Source organism: Acinonyx jubatus, chromosome A1 (genome assembly GCF_027475565.1).
Source record: "Acinonyx jubatus isolate Ajub_Pintada_27869175 chromosome A1, VMU_Ajub_asm_v1.0, whole genome shotgun sequence".
NCBI classification, from domain to species: Eukaryota; Metazoa; Chordata; class Mammalia; order Carnivora; family Felidae; genus Acinonyx; species Acinonyx jubatus.
In genome coordinates, this window is record NC_069380.1 from 5,898,739 (window position 1) to 5,919,732 (window position 20,994).

A 20,994-nucleotide genomic window follows, 5' to 3' on the forward strand; every position below is an offset into this window, starting at 1 on the left:
ATGAGCAAAACAGCCAAGCCACGCAGTCAGAACTAGGCTCAAAACGTCTGCAGGTCAACTGGGCTGCCATTGGTCTTCTGACATGGCTGACATGAGAAAGAATTCAAAATGGAGTCTAGAATACTAAGAGAGTCTTGGGTGCTAGTTTCTCACACGCTTTGGCAGAGCTGATTCAGGACAGGCAATGCTACATAGAAACAAATGTCAGTGTGTCGTTGATTTGGTATTGGAAGACTTGGCTTCCAAATCCCGGCTCCGCCTCAGACGCTCCCACAGAGTGTCTGAGATCCTGAGTATGCTTTGCAGCAACTACATCTATAAAATGGGAGTGATAACACGGATCTCACAGCGCCACTGTGAATTTTAAATGAGAATACACTTAAAAGCACTCTGTCTCATTTTGTGGTTGTTAAAAATAACACTACCCTTCAAGTGATGGTAATTCATTGATACAGGGAAACATTTTAGTAGGACATCTAGCAAAAAAATTTATTTCCACAAAAAAATCTTTTTAAATATAACTAAAAATTGCAAATGCACATTCAAAGAAGAAAATTTGCTCAGTCACATGATACTAAGTATCAATTTAAGTGAATGCATGGTTTTCACCTAAGAAATCTTTTCCTTAGTTTGAAGTCATTCTGGAATGGCTGTTTCTGTCACTCTTGCCAAGATACGTAAATCTATTGTAAGTCTACTGGACTCTACTGTTCTAGAATATCTTAAATTTTAATGGGCCATCTCTTTGCAGTTGCTACTAAGTCACTACTCTTGAATCTTTCTTATCAGCTAGGAAAAAACATATTAAGAAACAGTGTCCTCAAGAGTGACACAGAGAGGCCCAGGCACTGCTGAGTCAGGCTGACCCTGATGTTTGGCTCTCCTGTCAGGAATGCAACTCACCCGTGCACCACGGTAGGAACTGAGGCACTCTGATTCTTAAAACCAAAGCCACAGGTCAAAAGAGAACTTGTTTTTAAACTTTCTGATTTTCATACTCACCCAGTTTATAAACAGGGCCTGAATATATTTCACAATTTCCAGAGTGACCAGCAGGCTAACGGGGATGAGATTGTGATACAAGATGATGAACACCAATATGTCAAACCCTAAGCTGTGGGAGCTGTAATCTGTGGAAGAAGATCAGAGGAATCATGTCACAGCTTCAGGCAATACCTCTATTCTTCTTTGCATTATTACGTTTTAAAATTGTGAAAATTTCTCCATGAAAATTACTATTAAGGGTAAAATTAAATGGACACATAAAGTAGTTTTATTATTTTTTAATATAGTTTATTGTCAAATTGGCTTCCATACAACACCCAGTGCTCATCCCAACAAATGCCCTCCTCAATGCCCATCACCCACTTCCCCCCCCCCCATCAACCCTTAGATTGTTCTCTGTATTTAAGAGTCTCTTATGGTTTGCCTCTTTCTCTCTCCGTAACTTTTTTTCCCCCTTCTCCTCCCCCGTGGTCTTCTGTTAAGTTTCTCAAGATCCACATATGAGTGAAAACATATGGTATCTGTCTTTCTCTGCCTGACTTATTTCACTTAGCATAATACCCTCTAGTTCCATCCACGTTGCTGCAAATGGCCGGATTTCATTCTTTCTCATTGCCAAGTAGTAGTCCATTGTATATATAAACCACACCTTCTTTATCCATTTGTCTGTTGATGGACATTTCGGCTCCTTCCATAATTTGGCTATTGTTGAAAGCGCTGCTATAAACATTGGGGTACACGTGCCCCTCTGCAGCAGCACTCCTGTGTCCCTTGGGTCAATTCCTAGCAGGGCTATTGCTAGGAGGGATAGTTCTATTTTTAATTTTATGAGGAACCTCCACACTGTTTTCCAGAGCGGCTGCACCAGTGTGCATTCCCACCGACAGTACAAAAGGGTTCCCGTTCCTCCACATCCTCGCCAGTATCTATGATTTCCTGAATTGTTCATTTTAGCCACTCTGACCGGTGTGAGGTGGTATCTCAAAGTGTGGCTTTGATTTGTATTTCCCTGATGATGGGTGACACAGCATCTTTTCATGTGTCTGTTTGCCATCTGGAGTTAAGTCTCAGTTAAGCACCAACACTGTAATAGGGCTTGTGCCAAGCGTCAACATACAAGATCTAGCAAGAGACAGACCCTGCTCCCAGGGAGCTTTGGATGCAGCTTGAGAAAGGAAGATGCGTCAGGAATTACGACACAATGAAATCCATGATAGCGCTGAACACGAAGAGTTGCAACAACACAAAATGGAGGGCCCAGAAAGAGGGTGCACAGAAGAAGGTGAGCCCAGTTTTGAGGAAGGGGGTTTGTTAAATGGAGATGAAAGGAAGAGCATGAAGAGGACATTTTATTTAGGTGGAAGTACGTGGCTTGAAGACAAAGAGATAATTAATGATTTTTTAAACTTAAGAAATGAAGGAAAGTAAAGCCAAAAGGAAAAGAAAAAAATAAATATCATACTTCGTAAAACCTAGTGATGTACTCCTTTTTAAAGAGGCACATGTATTTGAGAGAGTAATTTTCCAATAAAAGTTCAATCTAATTTCACAGAAATTTACTGAAAAATATACAGAAGGTATTCAGGAGATATATACAGACTGCTTTCTATAGGTCTTTATGAAAACTTACATCTCAATCTTATGTATTAAATTTATATGTTGAGTTACAACTGAAAAGAACTAAACCAACTGATTTGTCAGATTAATTAAGCACAAATATGTATACTGAGAGACAAAATTAAATAATTTTAAGTTAAAATTTTATATTCATTTTTCCTAAAAGGGAACACACCTGTAACTCAGAACGATCGTAGTTAAATCTAGATTTCTAAATTCCATCAACCTAAAGGTCAAGTTTAATTCACTATCATATCAATTCAAATTCTTATCACCTTGAGTTTACTAGCTTTCCCTTATTTGCCATGATTACACTTTTATACTTACTATGCTACCTTATGGTCATAAATCAGTCTTTTAGGAATACTAGAGGCAGATATTATTAGGACCGTTTTTTTGGACAGAGAAGTTGAGAAAAGATCTCTAGTGCTTTGTTAAATGTATTAATTACTGAAAATGCAGTTATAGTTTAATTACCCAATACCTTTCTCTTCTTTTAGACTAGAATATCTTGGGCAGAGTGATATAGTCCAGAGCCAATAACAGATTTTTATTCCAAATAAGCCAGTAACTTCCTCTGTGCTTTTTTTCATAAAACAAGGGGCTGGGCTAGAAAACAATAGAGTTCTGCTTCTAAATATAAAAATTATTTCTTTTACTTAAAAAATTAATTACTGAGTTCCTATTATGAAAAGGCACTGTTCTTGGAGTTAAAGATACAATGATTCCTGTCCTCAAAAATTCACAATCTAGCTGGAAGGATGGGGCAAACAATGATTATAAAACATGGAAATGGAATGATATCTATTAAGGACATCATTATAGAAGCCAAAGAGGCCTCCTAACTAAGAGAGGGAGATAAGATATAGGAAATCCTGCTGGAGAAGGTAATGCCTCATCTTGGACTGAAATGAGAAGAGACAGGTATCCCGTCACGAAGAGACCAGAGGTGCATTGAGGCAGAAGGAACTGTAGACAAAAGGCCTAGAGATGCTGAAGCAACTGGTGGATGGAAGGATCACAAAAGAGAACAAAAGTCAGTCTTCTGTGAATACAGACTAAGTATCAGATGATGGAGATAAGACCAGATATAAAAGTCCTGATGTGCCATGCTAATAGCCAGAGGATAAATAATTTTGGTTTTACAAGACATACAGTCCCAGTTCCAACTACTCAACTCTGCTGTTGTAGCATTGAAAGTAATCACATGTAAGGGCATCTGGGTGGCTCAGTCAGTGAAGCATCTGACTTCGGCCCAGATCATGATCTCACGGTTCGTGGGCTCGAGCCCCCCGTCAGGCTCTCTGCTGACAGCTCACAGCCTGGAACCTGCTTTGGATTCTGTGTCTCCCTCTCTCTCTGCCCTTCCCCGACTCATGACCTGTCTCTCAAAAATAAACATACATTATGGGCGCCTGGGTGGCTTAGTCAGGTAAGCATCCGACTTTCGCTCAGGTCATGATCTCACAGTTTGTAGGTTCGAGCCCCACATTGGGCTCTGTGCTGACAGCTCAGAGCCTGGAGCCTGCTTTGGAATCTGTGTTTCCTTCTCTCTCTGCCCCTCCCCTGCTCATGCTGTGTTTCTCTCTCTCAAAAATAAATGTTAAAAAATAAACAAAATAAATAAATAAGCATTAAAAATTTTTTAAAAAAAGAAAGCAATCACATGTAATACATAAACAAATAAATATGGCTGTGTTCTGATAAAACTTTATTTACAAAAACTAACAATGGGCCATCAGGCAGTGGCCCACCAAGCCATTGTAAACAACAGGATACAGTGAAGCTACTGCATGCATTCATAACTACTTTTTACATACATCTTTCTGGAAACTGTATAAAGAATGAATCTGAGTGGAACTTGACTGAGGGCTGGGCAAACAGTTGGAGAACTGTGGCGGTAGTTCAGGGACGAAAACGAGAGTGTGCACAGACAAAATATTGAAAAGGTGGAATCAATAAGACTTTGGAACTGATTGGAGGATGAAGGCCATGGGGATAGAAGTGGGGAAAAGAGGAGGAAGCGAGGAGGGGTGAGAGTGACATTCATGTTTCCAGCTTGGATAATGGTTGGATAGCAATACCTACAATTTACATGGAGAATACTGAAAAAAGACACTCATTTGGGGAAAACAACTTGAATTTAGTTTTGTACATGATGTAAGAAGTCTCCAAGATATCTGGAAAGCAATCTCCAGGCATCATTGAGTTAATAATTCATAGAGGTATCTGGGCTGGAGGCAAGCAGGTAGAAGAGAAATCAACTAATGGATGACAACTGAAATTATTAAAGCAAGTGAGCTCTCTTAGGATTTTCTTGGATAAAACAATCCCTAAGAAGCTGGTGAAGGCTGGTTTTTTCCTACAGGAAAAAACATGCACACATAAATATAGGACTAAAAGTTTCACAAAATTTTCAGGATTTATGGACCCAAGTTGAGGCATTCCTGGTGAACACAGGATCCTGCAAAACACCAGCATGTAAGAGATGGATCAAGGTTTTCATGAATCAAGTAAGGAACAGATGATTTGTTTGCTTGTTTGTTTTTAATCAGAAGAGGGTAGGACGCTTGGGTGGTTCAGTCTGTTAATCCTCCGACTCTTGGTTTCGGTTCAGGTCATGATCTCACGGTTCATGAGTTCAAGTCCTGCATCGGGCTCTGTGCTGACAGTGCAGAGCCTGCTTGAGATTCTCTCTCTCCCTCTCTCTCTCTGTCCCTTCCCCACTTGCTCTCTCTGTCTCTCAAAATAAATAAATAAACTTTAATAAAAAATAAAATAAAACTCAGAAGAGGGTGGCAGAAATCCAATTCAATTCCACTTAAATGGCCACTGGGTTTGGCAATTAGGAATTGCCTTGAGCCACAATTCCAGTAGACTGGTTGAAATGGCTAGCAGATGGGAAGGGACCAGAAGGTAAGAAAATAGAAACAGTGAGGGTTGTGTCTCCTTCAAGAAGTCTGACGAAGAAGGCAATAAAAGGTCATTTGTGGGGTATGCAGAATTTGACATTTTATCAACACCAAAATGTCAGTGACTTCTGTAAGAATTTATGTCTGTGTCAAAATAATATAATATTCACAGTCTTGGGCTAGGATAAATTAAACAAGCACATTTAAGTTGAGATTACTTTTTTGAAATCACTGAAAATCTAAAAGCTTGAGCTAAAAACCATACAAGTAACATTTAGAAACCAAGATTGCATAGGAATGAATCCATAGTTTTCTGATACAATCTACAAAGTCTGTATCTTAGCTTCTTTATTTTTAAGATGCTCCCAGACAGATCTGCTCAAGGGAAGTTAGAACAATTTAAAATCCTCAGTTGATAGATGAGAAAAGTAGAAAGATACATGACGGTTAATTGTGAAAACATGGAAAGACATAAGCAAAAAAAAAAAAAAAAAAAAAAAGACTGAACTTTTAATGGCCAAGTATCAGTTTACATCTTTTACCAACCTTCTGGTCCCCTTCAGGGACCCTTGTCTTCATTTGGGGGGCATCATTCCTTGTATACAGAGCACTGTACTAACCCCATAAGGTAGGTATTATCCCCATTTTCAAATGAGGGAAGCATTGCTCAGAGAAGTAAAAAGCCTTGTCCAAGTTCTCCTGGTGACTAAGTGACAAAGCCAAGGACAGAGGCCCTGTGTGTCTGCCTCACTGTCTCATTCCTCTGCCTTGACCCGTCTTCTCTCCTTTATTCTGGAATGCCAAGATTATGTGGCACTGGCAGAACAATCTTAAGAAGGAAACACTCTGTTTCTAAAACTCACTAATCCTCAGTGTCTCAAAAAACCAAAACAAACAACAAAAACTGTTCTAACTGTTCTACCAGTTAGAACAAGGGCCTTCCCTTTCAAATAAAAACATGGAAACAAGTGTTTAAAGTCACTTCAAAGCGTTACCACTCTTCAAATGGTAGCTTCTCGACACCCTCGGACACTTACCCTTCGTCCCGATGTACCAAATGTCTCCTCCATGCCCTTCCTTCCAGAGTATGGCTCCCACACAGCTCACCAAGGACATGGCCAGAAGCAGCAGGAACAACACCAGGATCTGCACGTTGGTCACCTTCTCAACAGTCGATCTCTTGAGAGGCAATTTGATGGAATTCTGCACCATAGCGAATGCATACACACCAAAGAGAATGAAAAACAATCAAAGGAATTATAATGCATGAATATTTTTATGGTAAGAGGAGGTCAAAAATCCCAACAGTTGAAAAGGAGAATATGGTTTTTGCCAAGTAAGTACCAACACTGAAAGCACCATGTTGTTGAATGATGTGGCTTTCCCACTTCAGTCCTTGAAGCATCTTCTACTTATTCACAGAGAACATATTCACACAGTGGACCTACCACCCCACAGTTCTAGGGTTTTTTAAAAAAGCAAATGTGGGAAATCACACAGTCTAGGTGATCTTCTGTACAGATAAAAGAAAAAAAAAAGACTGTACTAATTTATTGGCTTTACTATTTATAGTTATTGAATTATTTCTGGTTTGAAAACCATGGAAAGATACCTTTTATCTGAGTCTGTTGGGGAAATATTCAAGATTTTACCAGTACAGGGACACCTGGGTGGCTCAGTCGGTTAAGGGTCCAACTTCAGCTCAGGTCGTGCATGATCTTGCACTTTTCACGGGTTTGAGCCCCGCATCGGGTTCTGTGCTGACAGCTCAGAGCCTGGAGGCTGCTTCAGATTCTGTGTCTCCCTCTTTCTCTGTCCCTCCCCACTCGTGCTCTGTCTCTCTCTCTCTCAAAAATAAACATTAAAAAAAATTTTTTTAAAGATTTTACCAGTACAATAATTATTCTAACACATGCTTATTTTAGGGACACCAAAGCTCTGGGTTAGGGATACAGGAGAGCTTCAAGTAATAACTTTCTATTAGCATTTCAAATTTACCCATAAATTTCTGATAATTGTCTGCATAGGTCTATTAAAATATTGACAAATAAATGTATATTTAACTTAACATCTTATATATAACATGTATAATTAGCAAGCATATAAACAGATATAGGTATTTAACTTTGCAACCATACTTTGCCAGATTAAATTTACCATTTCTACACATTTTTTTAAGTAGGTTTCACACCCAGTGCAGAGCCCAACATAGGGCTTGAACTCACAACCCCAAGATCAAGACCTGAGCTCAGATCACTAGTCAGACTCTTAAATGACTGAGCCACACTGGTGCCCCTACATTTTTTTAAGTGTGGAAGCATAAATCCTCAAAGTCTATTAGTTATGAAAATATGAGTTAGTAAGCTAAATTACTCAGCTTTTTTACAAAGCACAGGAATAAAAATTGAAATCCTAGTTTTAACTGCATTAAGCATATTATTAGAGAATGTCCGTGCATATATGTGTACATACTATAATTTATATAATATATACATCTATGTATAATATCTCCAAAGCAATCATGTCATTCCTTCTCTTTTTTTAACTGGTATAAGTAATGTCTTCAAATGCTATACAATATAGAATAGTTTTCAGCTAAGCGTGTTGTGCTTAAAACCTTTCAGTAAGGAAATATTTACATTTACTAGTTCTTTCTTTCCTGAAGTTATGAAAAGGCCCACTTTGAGATTTTTGTTATTCTGAAATGACCCAATCAGCATGTATAATAAGCAATGATTTACACCCACAAAATAATGTGGAATAGTAGGATGCACCTTCTCATGAGCTGCTGCACAGACTAGCCACACAGGGGAGATAATGGGACAGGCTCCTTAAATCAACAGTAGGCATTTAAATTTGAGATTGAATGTTGTATCACCAGCTATACAATTAAGTAATAACAGCACGATCATTTGAAGACAACTGAAGTCAGAAGGGTGTAGCGTTTGAGAGTTGTGCGTTTTACAGTTGAATCACAGGTCACGATTATGTGGGTCTATGTTGCCCTTGGTTCACTGTCCAGATACAAACTTCTATTTGTGGGTAGACCGTGTCTATATCGCCATCTTCGTCCGGGATTTTTAGTATACAGAGTGTAAGGAAAACTTACACATTAACGCACTACTGCAGGGTGCAATCCCAGGGCAGGAAGAATGAGAGGAAAAAGAAAAGTGAGACAAGAAATCAGGAAGCAAAGAGAGAGTGGAATGTTACTGACCAGACATAGCTTTGCAAGAAAATGTACCTAGGGCCCCAGTCACAAGGGCCCCAACTTTCCTCGGACTAGTCTGTCACCATTCCATGCCTTCTTTCTCTGCCATTTACCCTACAGTCACACTGAACAGCGCTCCCCAAATGGCCCCTGGACACATGCAAGTCTTGGTCTAGCGCTCTCCCACCTACCGCGCCTTCATTCTGAACCTCCCCACACCCTTGAAACTTTCATCTGCTCTACTCAGCTTTCAGGTCTCGGTTTATTTACATCATTCTTCCCCACAACAGCCTAAATGTCAGGTTGGATGGAGCTCCTATATAAACACACAGCGTCCTACACTTAACCTGCCTTAGTGACCTCTGGCTATTACGTTACCTTGATTGTCTTCCTTCACAGACCGCAGGTAAGTCGCGGGCAGGAAACAGGCCTTGTGCCCTACTATACCCCACGGTCTTAGCACAGTGTCTGGCATTACCCAGGTGCCAAAGAGATGCTTGTGCAAGCAACAGTCAAAGCCAAATGTTATATTTTAGCAGATGGAATAACGGGCGGACTTACTGTCAAAGTATTAAGGATAAGAAATGTGCAAAACATTCCTAGTCCAAAACAGGTGTTTTGAAGGATGTCCTGAAGGGACAAACTGAAGGGTTCTCGAAAGACAGTGATTGGGAAGAATGGTATGTAAGAGTAATAACTTACACAGAACTTCCAATGTCATTTTGGCCAAAATAATCTTACCACTAATGGGAGCCATGTAGACTAAAATGAAATATGGACCTCCCTTCAAACTTCAGGTTAGTAAACAGAAATGAGCCTCCTAAATTCAAGACCCATGTGATGCTAACCCCCCTCACCTCATAAAAAAGGGAAAAATCTAGAGGCAATACAGTCATCACAAATTATTTTACCTGCATGAATTTGGTTTCAGATCCAGTGTAAACAACTATGCCAAGGATCCACCGGGTATTTTTAAGTTGTGTACCTCTTAGCAAGACCTGATCAGGCCCTACTGCAACAGGGCTAAAAATAAAGAGCATGTACACATTACCAAAAAGTTTTTTCTTTTCTTTTCACAAAGTGAAGCAAGCCTAGGCTTTCATCTTATACATATTTCTTTTTTGTCGAGTTCAACTTTGGGGGGAAACAGCAACAAAAACAAATGTGTCTTCATACAAGGAGCATGGGGAAAAAAATGGTTTTATCATCCATTTCTCACTAACCTAAAGGTAAGTTGATTAAAAGTTCTAGAGAAATAATACCTCTCATACCTAGGGTGACTATGAAACTTAATGTCAAGGAAGACTGGGCAGAGGAATAAATACTTGTGTATTACCAATTTGGTTTTCTATAGAAAAGATTACATGGGGTCATTCAGAGCACACAAAGCAACCTTGGTTTGCCATATTTTCCTGTCCTCCTCCCCTCTGGCACTGGGCTGACTCACTCACTATATAAAAAAATGCTTCCCGGGCGCCTGGGTGACTCAGTCAGTTGAGCATCAGGCTTAGGCTCAGGACATGATCTCACGGTTCCTGAGTTTGAGCCCCGCGTTGGATTCTGTGCTGACAGCTCAGAGCCTGGAGCCTGCTTCGGATTCTGTGTCTCCCTCTCTCTGTCCCTCCCCGACTTGTGTTTGTTCATTCTCTCTCTCTCTCTCAAAAATAAACATGAAAAACAATGCTTCCATAAAAGTCTTAAGTGGGAGCTAAGCAGAAGTGGAGCAGAAATTAGGGAAAATCCTTCATCATTATCAAACTGAATTCCTAGTGGCTTCTCTTCTTGGATGACTTTCGAAACTTTGTTCTTCCCGCTAACTTAGCCCAAGGGATGTGCCAAGTACTTCTACGCAAAGGGAACTTAGACCTGACTTCTCTAGCCCATTTACAGGTATACCAATTTAAAAATGCCATATAGGGGTGCCTGGGTGGCTCAGTCGGTTGAGCAACCGACTTCAGCTCAGGTCATGATCTCACGGTTTGTGAGTTCGAGCCCTGCGTCAGGCTCTGTGCTGATGGCTCAGAGCCTGGAGCCTGCTTTGGATTCTGTCTCTCTCTCTCTCTCTGTCCCTCTCCCACTCATGCTCTGTCTGTCTCTGTGTCAGAAATAAATAAACGTTAAAAAAATTTTTTTAAACGCCATACATTTTCCTCCCATATTTAAGAACCTTTTGAACAGTATATTGATGCCTCCAGTATTTCAAAATCAAGTAAAAAAATGAAAAAACTATTAAACTGAGAGAACAAAAATGGCCATATTTTATGTTCCATTTAAAAAAAATGTTCAATAAGAGAAAAACGATACCTTTTACCATTTAGATACAAGGTTCCAATGAAGGTATTGAAATGACGATTAGGTCCTTCACATTCTATCTTTCCAGAGAGGCTTGACAATTGTTCTGTTTGCATTTCAGCTGTTTCTAACAAAGCCTGTAAAATAAAGTCAAAGTAAAATTAATATAAAACTTTAATGGCAAAGTTCAGTGTCCTAGTAGTTAATAAAATTATGAAAATGAGGGTCCAAAATGTATTGCACTTACCAGACAACAAATAAGGTACCTCAAACTTTAACATAAAGTTTGTTAGAAAATTTTGCCATACGAGTATTTTGCAAATATTTTTAATAAGGTTCAAAGAGGTAGTAGGAAAGTCAAATTTTCATCATCTCTACATGAAAATAACATTTTTGAAAGTGTAGTGACTTTAACCAAACATCATGGCATGTTTGATACATTTATAGCTGTAGCTGATGAGGCTGATATCTGGACCACACTTAGAGTAGCAAGGATCTAGAATAATGGCTCCAAACTTTTACATACATCAGATGCACCCGCAAGTCTTGTTGAAACACAGATTGCTGAGATTCACCCCCAGGGGTTTTTGTTTGTTTGTTTGTTTGTTTTTATTCAGTAGGTTGAAGTGGAGTGCTAGGATTTGCATTTCCCAAAGGATGCTGATGATGCTGGTCTAGAGAGCATGCCCGGAGAAACACCGATCTAGAGAATGTCTCATTGCAATAAGCAGACCTCAACTTTACAGACAGGAAAAGAAGATCATCTTCAGGAGAACAAGAATCAAATTGCCATCTGTCTTTTTTTAACAGCAATACGAGACACAGGAAGACAGCGAATTTTTATTTTTAATTATCTAAATAAAAGACCTTTAAATTCAGAATGTTATATCTTTCCAAATATCAAACAAATGTGAAAGTTTAACGCAAATATTCTCAGGCACGCAAATGTCTTAGAAGTTTTGACACTCAGAAACCTACATCGAAACAGTTTGGGATGCACTTCTGTTAAAAAAAAAAGATGCCTTAACAAAAATATGAGAACAAGTTACCAACTGGGAGAAGGCTTTGATGACACGTATAACTGACAAAGAATTGGTATAAAAACTATGAGAGAACCCAAGTGGCTCAGTCAGTGGAGCATCCAACTTCAGCTCAGGTCATGATCTCACAGTTCCTGAGTTCAAGCCCCACATCGGACTCGCTGTCAGTGCAGAGGCTGCTTCAGATCTTCTCTCTCTCTCTCTCTGCTCCTCCCCTGCTCATGCTCTCTCTCAAAAATAAATAAAACATTTTAAAAAGTTTAAATACGTAAAGAAGTCCTATAAACCAATAAAAAGTACAAATATCCCAATAGAAAGATGAATAAACAACATGAACAAATATTTCTCAGAAAAAGAAAATATGTATTACCAATAAGCTCAAAAGCAGAGGCTCAAGAATGATAGATTAATGAATTTAAAAAGAAAAAGTAGGGGTGCCTGGATGGCTCAGTCAGTTAAGTGTCTGACTTCGGCTCATGTCATGATCTCACGGTTCGTGGGTTCAAGCCCCGCATCAGGCTCTGTGCTGACAGCTCAGAGCCTGGAGCCTGCTTCGGATTCTGTGTCTCCCCCTCTCTCTGCCCTTCCCCCATTCATACTCAGTCTCTTTCTCTCAAAAATAAACAAACATTAAAAGACATTAAAAAGAAAAAAATTGTATCAATTGAGGCTGAGAAAATTAGTAAAAAGTTTAATATGCATTCTAGATAAATAAAATTCTTAGCAAAACTTTGCAAGGTTGGTGGTTATTTACCAGAATGAAATGCAACTACCCACACTTAACTATAAAATGTTAAAGCATTTCCATGTTAGTCAGGAACAAGAAGAGACTGGGTTCTAGCAGAGTTTCTGGGTATTGCCATAAGATGGGGGGTGGGACGGTAAGAAATTAGGTATGATTATTGGAAAGTAAACAACAAAAATAACCTAATTTCTAAAGAAAGAATTTATCACCCACAAAATCCTATCTGCTTGACCTAAAAATTGTAGAAATGTGTAGGAATACTTAGTAAGGTGTTTGGATTTAAGATCAATAAACAAAAATAACTGTAGGTATATCATAACTAAGCCCTTACCCATAGAGGGCAACTGTCTAGTAAAGCCTCTATAGGCGACTCTATCAAGGTTTTTGTGTGAACATAGGTTTCTACCTCTCTGGAATAGTGCAATTACTGGGTCATATAATAGTTGTGTGTTCAATTTTATACAAAACTACCAAAATGTTTTCCCAAGTGGCTATGCCATTTTATATTCCCACCTGCAATGTATGAATAATCCAGATTCTCCACATCCTCACCTGCGTTTGGTGTTGGAACTATTTTAAATTTTGACCATTCTGACAGGTGTGTGGTGATACTTCGACTCTGATTTTAATTTGCATTTCCCTAATGGTTAATGATGTAGGAAATGTCTCCATGTGCTTTATTTTCCATTTTTATATCCTGTTCTATGAAATGTCTCTGTCTCTTTTGCCCATTTTCTAAGTGAATTGGTTTGGAGGTTTTGTTTGCTTGTTTTTGTGTGTTTATTTTGTTTTTTTATGTAGAGTTTTGAGAGTACTTTATATATTCCAGATTCCAGTCCTTTGTCAGACATGTGGTTTGCAAATATTTTCTCCTAGTTTTCAGCTTGTCTCTTCATCTTCAAAAGCAAGAGCTGTTCATTTTGATGAGGTCCAATTTATCAATTTTTCCTTTTATGGATCACATTTTTTGCATTGATTCTGAGAAATCTTGGCCTACTACAGATCCTAAAGATTTTTTTTTCCAATTCTTTCCCCTAAAAGTTGTATCGTTTTACATTTTACATTTAAGTCATGATAAATAATTAATTTTTGTATAAAGTGTGATTTAGGTCAAGGGTTTATTTGAGGTTATTGTTTTGTTTTGTTTTGCCTGTGAATGTACAAGTGCTCCAGAACCATTTGTTGAAAATGTTACCTTTTCTCCAAAGAATTGCTTTTGCACCTTTGACAAAATCGTTTGGGCATATTTGTATGGATCTATTTCTGGGTTTTCTATTCTGTTGCACTGAGCTATGTGTCTACCCCTTTACCAAAACCACACACTCTTGATTACTGTCGTAGAATGTCTTGAAATCTTATTCCTTCCATTTTATGCTGCTTTCTCGAAATTGTTTTAGTTATTATAGTTCATTTGCCTTTCTGTAAATATTTCAGGATAACCTCATCCATATCTACAAAAGATCTTGCTGGGATTTTCCTATGAGTTCCATTAAACTCGTATGTCAATTTGGGGAGAATTAGTATCCCTTACTGTGTTGAGCCGTCCAATCCATGAACACTGTTTATCTCTCCATTTATCTAGATCTTCTTTAATTTCTTTCATCAACATTGTAATGAAATTTTCAGCATACAGATCCTGTCTATATTGTTAGATTTATACCTAATTCACATTTTGAGTGCTTATAAATGGTACTGCATTTTTAAATTTCAGGGTCCACAGGTTTATTGCCACTATACAGAAATGAAAGTGTTTTGTGTTTATCTGGTATCCTGCATCCTTGCCAAAAACACGTTGTTTCATTTTATTTTAGATTCCTTGGAAATCTAGGTAGACAACTTTTTTATGTAGACAACTATGTCAAAATCAAATACAGTCTATTACTTCCCTTCCAATATGTATGCCTCTTTACTGCACTTTCTACTGCTTCCAGTGCTACGTGAGTAAGAGTAATGTCAGCAGATATCCTTGCCTTGTTCCCATCTAGGGTGGGGGGTGGGGAGAATGCATTTAGTCTTTTACCACTTACATTTCATTACATATATTTTAATAGTAGCTCTAAGTTTTTGTAGATGTTCTGTACCAAGTTGAGAATGTTCCCCTCTATTCCTACAGTTCTCTAATTTTTCTCATTGACATTCAATTTTGTCAGATGCTTTTCCTGCATTTATTGATATTACCATGTGATTTTTCTTCTTTAGCCTAAAATGGTGGATTACATGGATGGATTTCCAATTATTAAATGCACCTTGAATATATGGAATAAACCTTTATATTTCTTTTCCTATATTTCTGAATTCTATTTACTAGTACTTTTAAAGAATTTTGGTGTCTGTACCCTTGAGGGATATTGAAACATTTTTTTTTTCCCACTGTCTTTGTCTGGTTTGGGTATCAGGGTAATAATAACAGCTTCACAAAATGAATTGGGAAGTGTTTCCTCCTTTTCTGTTTTCTGGAGGAGACTATATATAACTGATGTTCATTTTTCATTGCATGTTTGTTAGGATAGTCCACTGAAACCACCAGGGCCTTGAGATTTCTTTTGGGGGCATTTTTAAATTACGAATTCAATTTCCTTAGAAGTTATCAGGCTATTCAATTTATCTTTTTAAGTGTTTGTAGGTTTTTCTGTTATGTTTGCCACAATTTCTAGCTTTATTCTCCCATGGGTGGAGAACACGTTCTCCGTGGCTTCAATTTTTTTCATTTTTATGAGGCTTGTTTGATGACACAGGTATTCTGTATCTTGGTGTACGTTCTTTGAGCACCAAAAAGAGTATGTCTTTCTTTTGTTGGGTATTGCTGAATGCTGTATAAATATCAAATAGATCCCGTCGGTTGATAGCATTTAGTTCTGTATCTTTGAGAATTCTCTGTCTGGTTGTTCTGTCAATTAATGAGACAGGGTTGCTGAAGTCTCCTACTAAAAATGTGGACGTGCATATTTATCCTTTAAGTTCTAGCAATTTTAGCTTCACATATTTGCAGCTCTGTATTTTGATGCATACACATTAACACTGCTATGTCTTATTGGTGGATCGACTCTCTTGTCATTACATAATAAAAAATGTTCCCTTCTATCTCTGGCAGTTTCATTTGCTCTGATGTCTACTTGATATGCTATTAATAAAGCCACTCCTGACTTATTTTATCTTTACATGACATATCTTTTTCTATCTTTTACTTTTAACCTGCCTATTCCATTATAATTAAAGTGAGTTTTGTATAGAACACTTATATCATCCAGCATATGCATGGATCATGTTTTTAATCCATTAGATAATATTCTAATCCAATATTTCAGGGCATTTAATATAATTATTGATTTTGTTTGTTTTTTTTTCTGATTTTGCTTTATTGTTTTTTCTTTCTCCTGCTTTCCTTTGGGTTACTTGAACATTTTTTTAGAATTTCATTTTGATTTGATTGTTTTTTAGTATATTCCTCAGTGCATAACTATTGTAGTGGTTATTCCAGGCATTACATTATTTATGTATAACTTCTCACAGTTTGTGTCATCTTACAAGTTTAAACAAAATATAGAAGCCTTGCTTCCTTTTATGTCTCTTTACCCTCCTCTGTTACACACCTTATATATTTTCTTTCATACATTTACAACCACATCAGATAACTTTATAATTTTTGTTTCAACCATCAAACATAATTTAGAAAGCTGAAGAGAAAAGAAGCGTATTGTATTTGGCCTTATTTTTGCTTATCATGTTCTTTATTCCTTGTTTCTTATGTTCCTTTTTTATGGTTTCCTTCCTTCCTTTAGCCATTCTTTACAGTATGTCTTGTGGCAACAAACTCTGTTCTTTTTTTCCTTCAATTGGGAATGTTTTAATTCTCTCTTCATTCTTGAAAAATATTTTTGCTCCATACATGATTCTGGACTGACAGTTCTTCCCTATCAGCATTTTTTAAATGTTATGCCACTTCCTTCTGACCTCCATGGGTCTTTTTTAAATTTTTTTAATGTTTATTTTAGAGAAAGAGAGAGAGAGAGAGAGACAGAGCATGAGTGGGGGAGGGGCAGAAAGAGAGAGGGAGACACAGAATTGGAAGCAGGCTCCAGGCTCTGAGCTGTCAGCATAGAGCCCGACGCGGGACTCAAACTCATGGACCGTGAGATCATGACCTGAGCCAAAGTCGGATGCCTAACCGACTGAGCCACCCAGGCTCCCCTGACCTCCATGGGTCTTAATAAGAGATCTGCTTTTATACAAATGGTCTTTCCCCTATAGGGAGTATCTTTTTTCTCTCAACTACTTTAAAATATTGTTTTCAGAAGTTTGATTATAATGTGTCTTTGTATGGATTTCTTTGGGCTTATCCTTTTTGGTTCACTCAGCTTCTTAAATTTATAGTTTACGTTTTTTTGGCAAATTTGTGAAGTTTTAGCCACTGTTTCTTCGGATGGTTTTTCAGTTCCACCCTCTTTTCCCCTTCCAGTAGCTCATGTCATGAATGTTAGCTCTTTGGTTATATTCCCACAGGTCTCTGAGGCTCTGTTCATTTTTTTTCTCAGCCTATTATCTCTGTTATTCAAGCTGGGCAATTTCTATTGCTTTATCTTTCAGTTCATGGATTCTTTCCTCTGTCCCTTCTATTCTGCTGTTGAGTTCATCACTTGAGAGTTCTTAATGCCTTAAGTACTTTTCGTACTTTTCAGTTCTAAAATTTCCATTGGGTCATCTATTTCTTTGCTGAGATTTTGTTTCTTCGCTGAGACTTTTTATATGTTCCTATTTGTTTCAACAATGTTTGTAGTTGCTCATTGGAGTTTTTTTTTTCCCAACAGATCCTTTAAAATCGCTTTCAGATAATTCTAACATCTCGTTATCTTGGTGTTGGCATTAGCTGTCGTCTTTTCAATGAGTTTGAGATCCTCCTGGTTTTTGGCATAATAAGTGACTTTTTATTGGAATCTGGACATTTGGGGTATTATAAGATCTGGATATCATTTAAGCTTTCTGTGTTAGGTGGCTTCCTTTGACACCACTCTGACAGAGGAAGGTGTTGCCTCATTACTGCAAGATGGGGGTAGAAGGACAAGTTGCACACTTGGCCTCTGTTGACAGCCAAATGGAGAGGCCCCTTGTTACAGCTGGACAGGAGTGGAAGTTCTGGCTGCCCTGTGGGCCTCCATCATTGAAGAGATTGGAACACCTTATTACTGATGTCCATGTCGTCTCCACTGACACTGTGGAAAGAGGAGAGGGCCTTACTGCCACCCTTATTACAAAATCAAAGTCTTAGCTTCCTACTTGGTTTCTCTGACATCATCTTTGTGGTGGAGTTGGGTGCCTCATTTCAGCATGGTAACGGTGGAAGTCAAGGCTCTACATTCAACCTTTGCTGGCAGAGGTGGGAATGGGACCATATTTTCACTCCGTGTCTGGCTGGGGTAGAGTGGCCATTGTCAAAGTTTCTGTCTTACTCTCTGCCCTTTTCCCAGTCCTTTGACTAGAGAAAGGAGGCTTTTGTTGGACCATCCTTTTTTTGGGTCTGTGTCCATTGGTTTTTCTGGGTTTTTGGTTTCTTCAGTCCCAAACCTGGTATATACAAGGCAAAAGGAAAACCCAGGGAACTCACCACCATGTTGTTCCATGGGTTCTAAGGTCCCACAATCTACCTTCTTCTGTCACTCTTTCAATGTTTTTCAATGACACTTTCAATGCCTCCTTATAATTGTTTTCTACATAATGTCCAAACTTTTTAGTTGTACTTAGCAGGAAAATAGAAGAAAACATGTCTACTTCATTTCTCCTGAAACAGAAGTCTATAATTGCATTTTTAAAATTCAAGAAGGTACCACCAAACTATCACAACAATTAGTACTGGGGATAAAGATGGGATTTAGAAGATAGAGAAGGTTTAACAGACTGCCTAGGTTTCTGTACTGTTTGTATTATTTTTACAAAGATGATGTATTACTTTAATAAATCCTAAATACATATTTTTCACTTTCAATCACACTAAAGTTTGCAAAAAAGATTAGCAGACATGTAAATATTCAAATGTAAAATCGGGGGCTTCCTTTCTGAAGCCAAGTGATAAAGCAAAGACTCAATTATTTCATTTATTTTTATTTTTTATTTTTTGAGAGGAAGAGAGAGAGCACATGAACAGGGGAGAGGGATACAGAATCTTAAGCAGGCTCCACACTCCTCACAGATCCCGACACGGGGCTCAATCCTACAACCCTGGGATCATGACCTGGGCCAAAACCAAGAGTTGGACACTCAACTGACTGAGCCACTCAGGCACCCAAGACTTAATGATCTTAAAGATCAATGTCTTTTTTCCATTAATAGGAAGTTAATTGGAAAACTATCTCCTTCCATTCATAATCACAAGTTACTCTGAAATTCAAATGATAGTTTAAAAAGCAGTGTTATATAAGATCACTCAGAGCTCGTTTAGATTAATAATTATGATATTTATCATGAAGATAGTTATATTACCAAAGCACTAACAAAAATATCCTCAAAACAGCATGCTCAAAGGTATGTTATCCTTTATGACCTGAATTTTATAGGACACTTTTTTCTTACCTAGTTCCTACTTGTTTTTTTTTAAAGTACCCTGTAAATAACTGCTGAGGACTCATTATATCTACACCAGAGTAGTGAGATACTTTTCTTCATGAAAAATAAATAATTGGCACCTGACAAAACTTGACATTGTGAGCTTAAGCATAAAATCAGGATTTAAAAAGGTGTCTTTACCTGCCGTATTTTTAGGTTTGTCTCCCCATCCAGATTAGATGTTGCAACATAACATGTTGCCTCAGGTTCACTAAGGAAAATAAAGCAAATAACATTGAATGAATATCTGTCAAAAAAACTAATTTCCCAATAATATGAACAATGAAATGGGACCTACATCAACAGCTCTGTTTCTTCAAAACCGAAAAGACCACAGTTACTTTTCTGGGAGATATTAAGTCTGATACCACCAGCCTAAAATTCACCCTGTAGTAGAGAACTTTCTACCCTTCAAAAGCTGTGTGATTACTCTTTAATCTCAGAAAGAGACATGGCTGACGGTGAACAGGGTATGTTACATAGGCCAGAATAGACCAGCATCACAACGAGGTCAAACTTAAAATTCTGTTCTTTTCTAAAATGTGTCCGTGGTAGTTCCCAAGAGCTCAGGCTCTATGGCCTTTATAATGAGGGTAAATCTTTAGGATAACTCTGGACAGAGCTGAAGTCCTCCAACACTACACTTGGGCTTCTCCATTTCTATCTGACCTCACCAGTGAAGAAATTAACACTGAATTAACAAACATTTGTCTTGCCAGATTTTACTCCATGTCAAATGCAACTCACTCATGAAAATTAATTATTTGGGGAGGCGGGGAGTGCCACAAAGAATAACAAAAATTGTCATTAAAGTCTTGATTTCAGTCTTATCTCTTTTGACTGTATCTCATTCACAGCAGTATCAAGTTTAAAATAAAACAATCTATGAATTTTGCCAGCCAAGACCATATACCCCAAAATAAAAACAGATCTTCATTAAGGATGTCAGTGATATAACAAAGTAAGAACTTCCAAAAACTTTCTCCTCTATAAAACAATGAGATAACTGACAAAAATTATCAGAATCAAGTTTTTCACAACTCTGAAAATTAACTAAAGATTTAAATCAATCCAGGGAGATTTTATTCAAGAAAAAAAAACAGCCAAATCTTGTTGTTTTTAAAGAGAGCTTTGTAATATTTTAACTTCCTCCTGCTTTGGGCTCAGTAGCAGCTTTAAAAAATAACAGTCCACATTTCTAGTACTGAGGGAGCATTAAAGAGAATGACCTCTTTCAAAGCCTTATTCCCAAAAAGTTATTATTTCACCTGTCTGATGGTCTCTGGAAGGTCCCACCTGAAGGGCTTGTTTTTATCTGACTTAACCCAGAGCTTACTCAGTGCTCAAATCTAGGTAAACAGTGGTGGGTGTGGGAGAAACATCTGTTGAGAACATTTACAGGAAAGTATTTTAATGTTGCAGCTATCTGAGGTGATGTATAAGTTAGGGAAAACAACAGACTAACCAAAAAGCCTGAAAGAAAAACTTTCTTTTTACATTTTTATTTATTTTTGAGAGAGAGAGAGAGAGAGGGAGGGAGAAAGAGCATGAGCATGGAAGGGACAGAGAGAGAGGGAG

At 37.9% G+C, this 20,994-nt stretch overlaps 1 protein-coding gene across 9 annotated transcripts in view; it reads right to left on the reverse strand.

Moving 5' to 3' along the window:
* LOC106985516 (phospholipid-transporting ATPase IB-like) overlaps positions 1–20,994 on the reverse strand; it is a 213,921-nt gene that overhangs the window by 145,861 nt on the left and 47,066 nt on the right. For all 9 annotated transcript variants that reach the window (XM_027064576.2, XM_053209405.1, XM_027064577.2 and 6 more), the window contains 5 exons: positions 19,558–19,627; positions 11,050–11,174; positions 9,657–9,768; positions 6,572–6,737; positions 1,003–1,130 (listed from right to left, as the gene is read on the reverse strand). In XM_027064576.2, the coding sequence (XP_026920377.1) occupies positions 1,003–1,130; positions 6,572–6,737; positions 9,657–9,768; positions 11,050–11,174; positions 19,558–19,627 (601 nt within the window). The remainder of the gene's footprint in view (positions 1–1,002; positions 1,131–6,571; positions 6,738–9,656; positions 9,769–11,049; positions 11,175–19,557; positions 19,628–20,994) is intronic.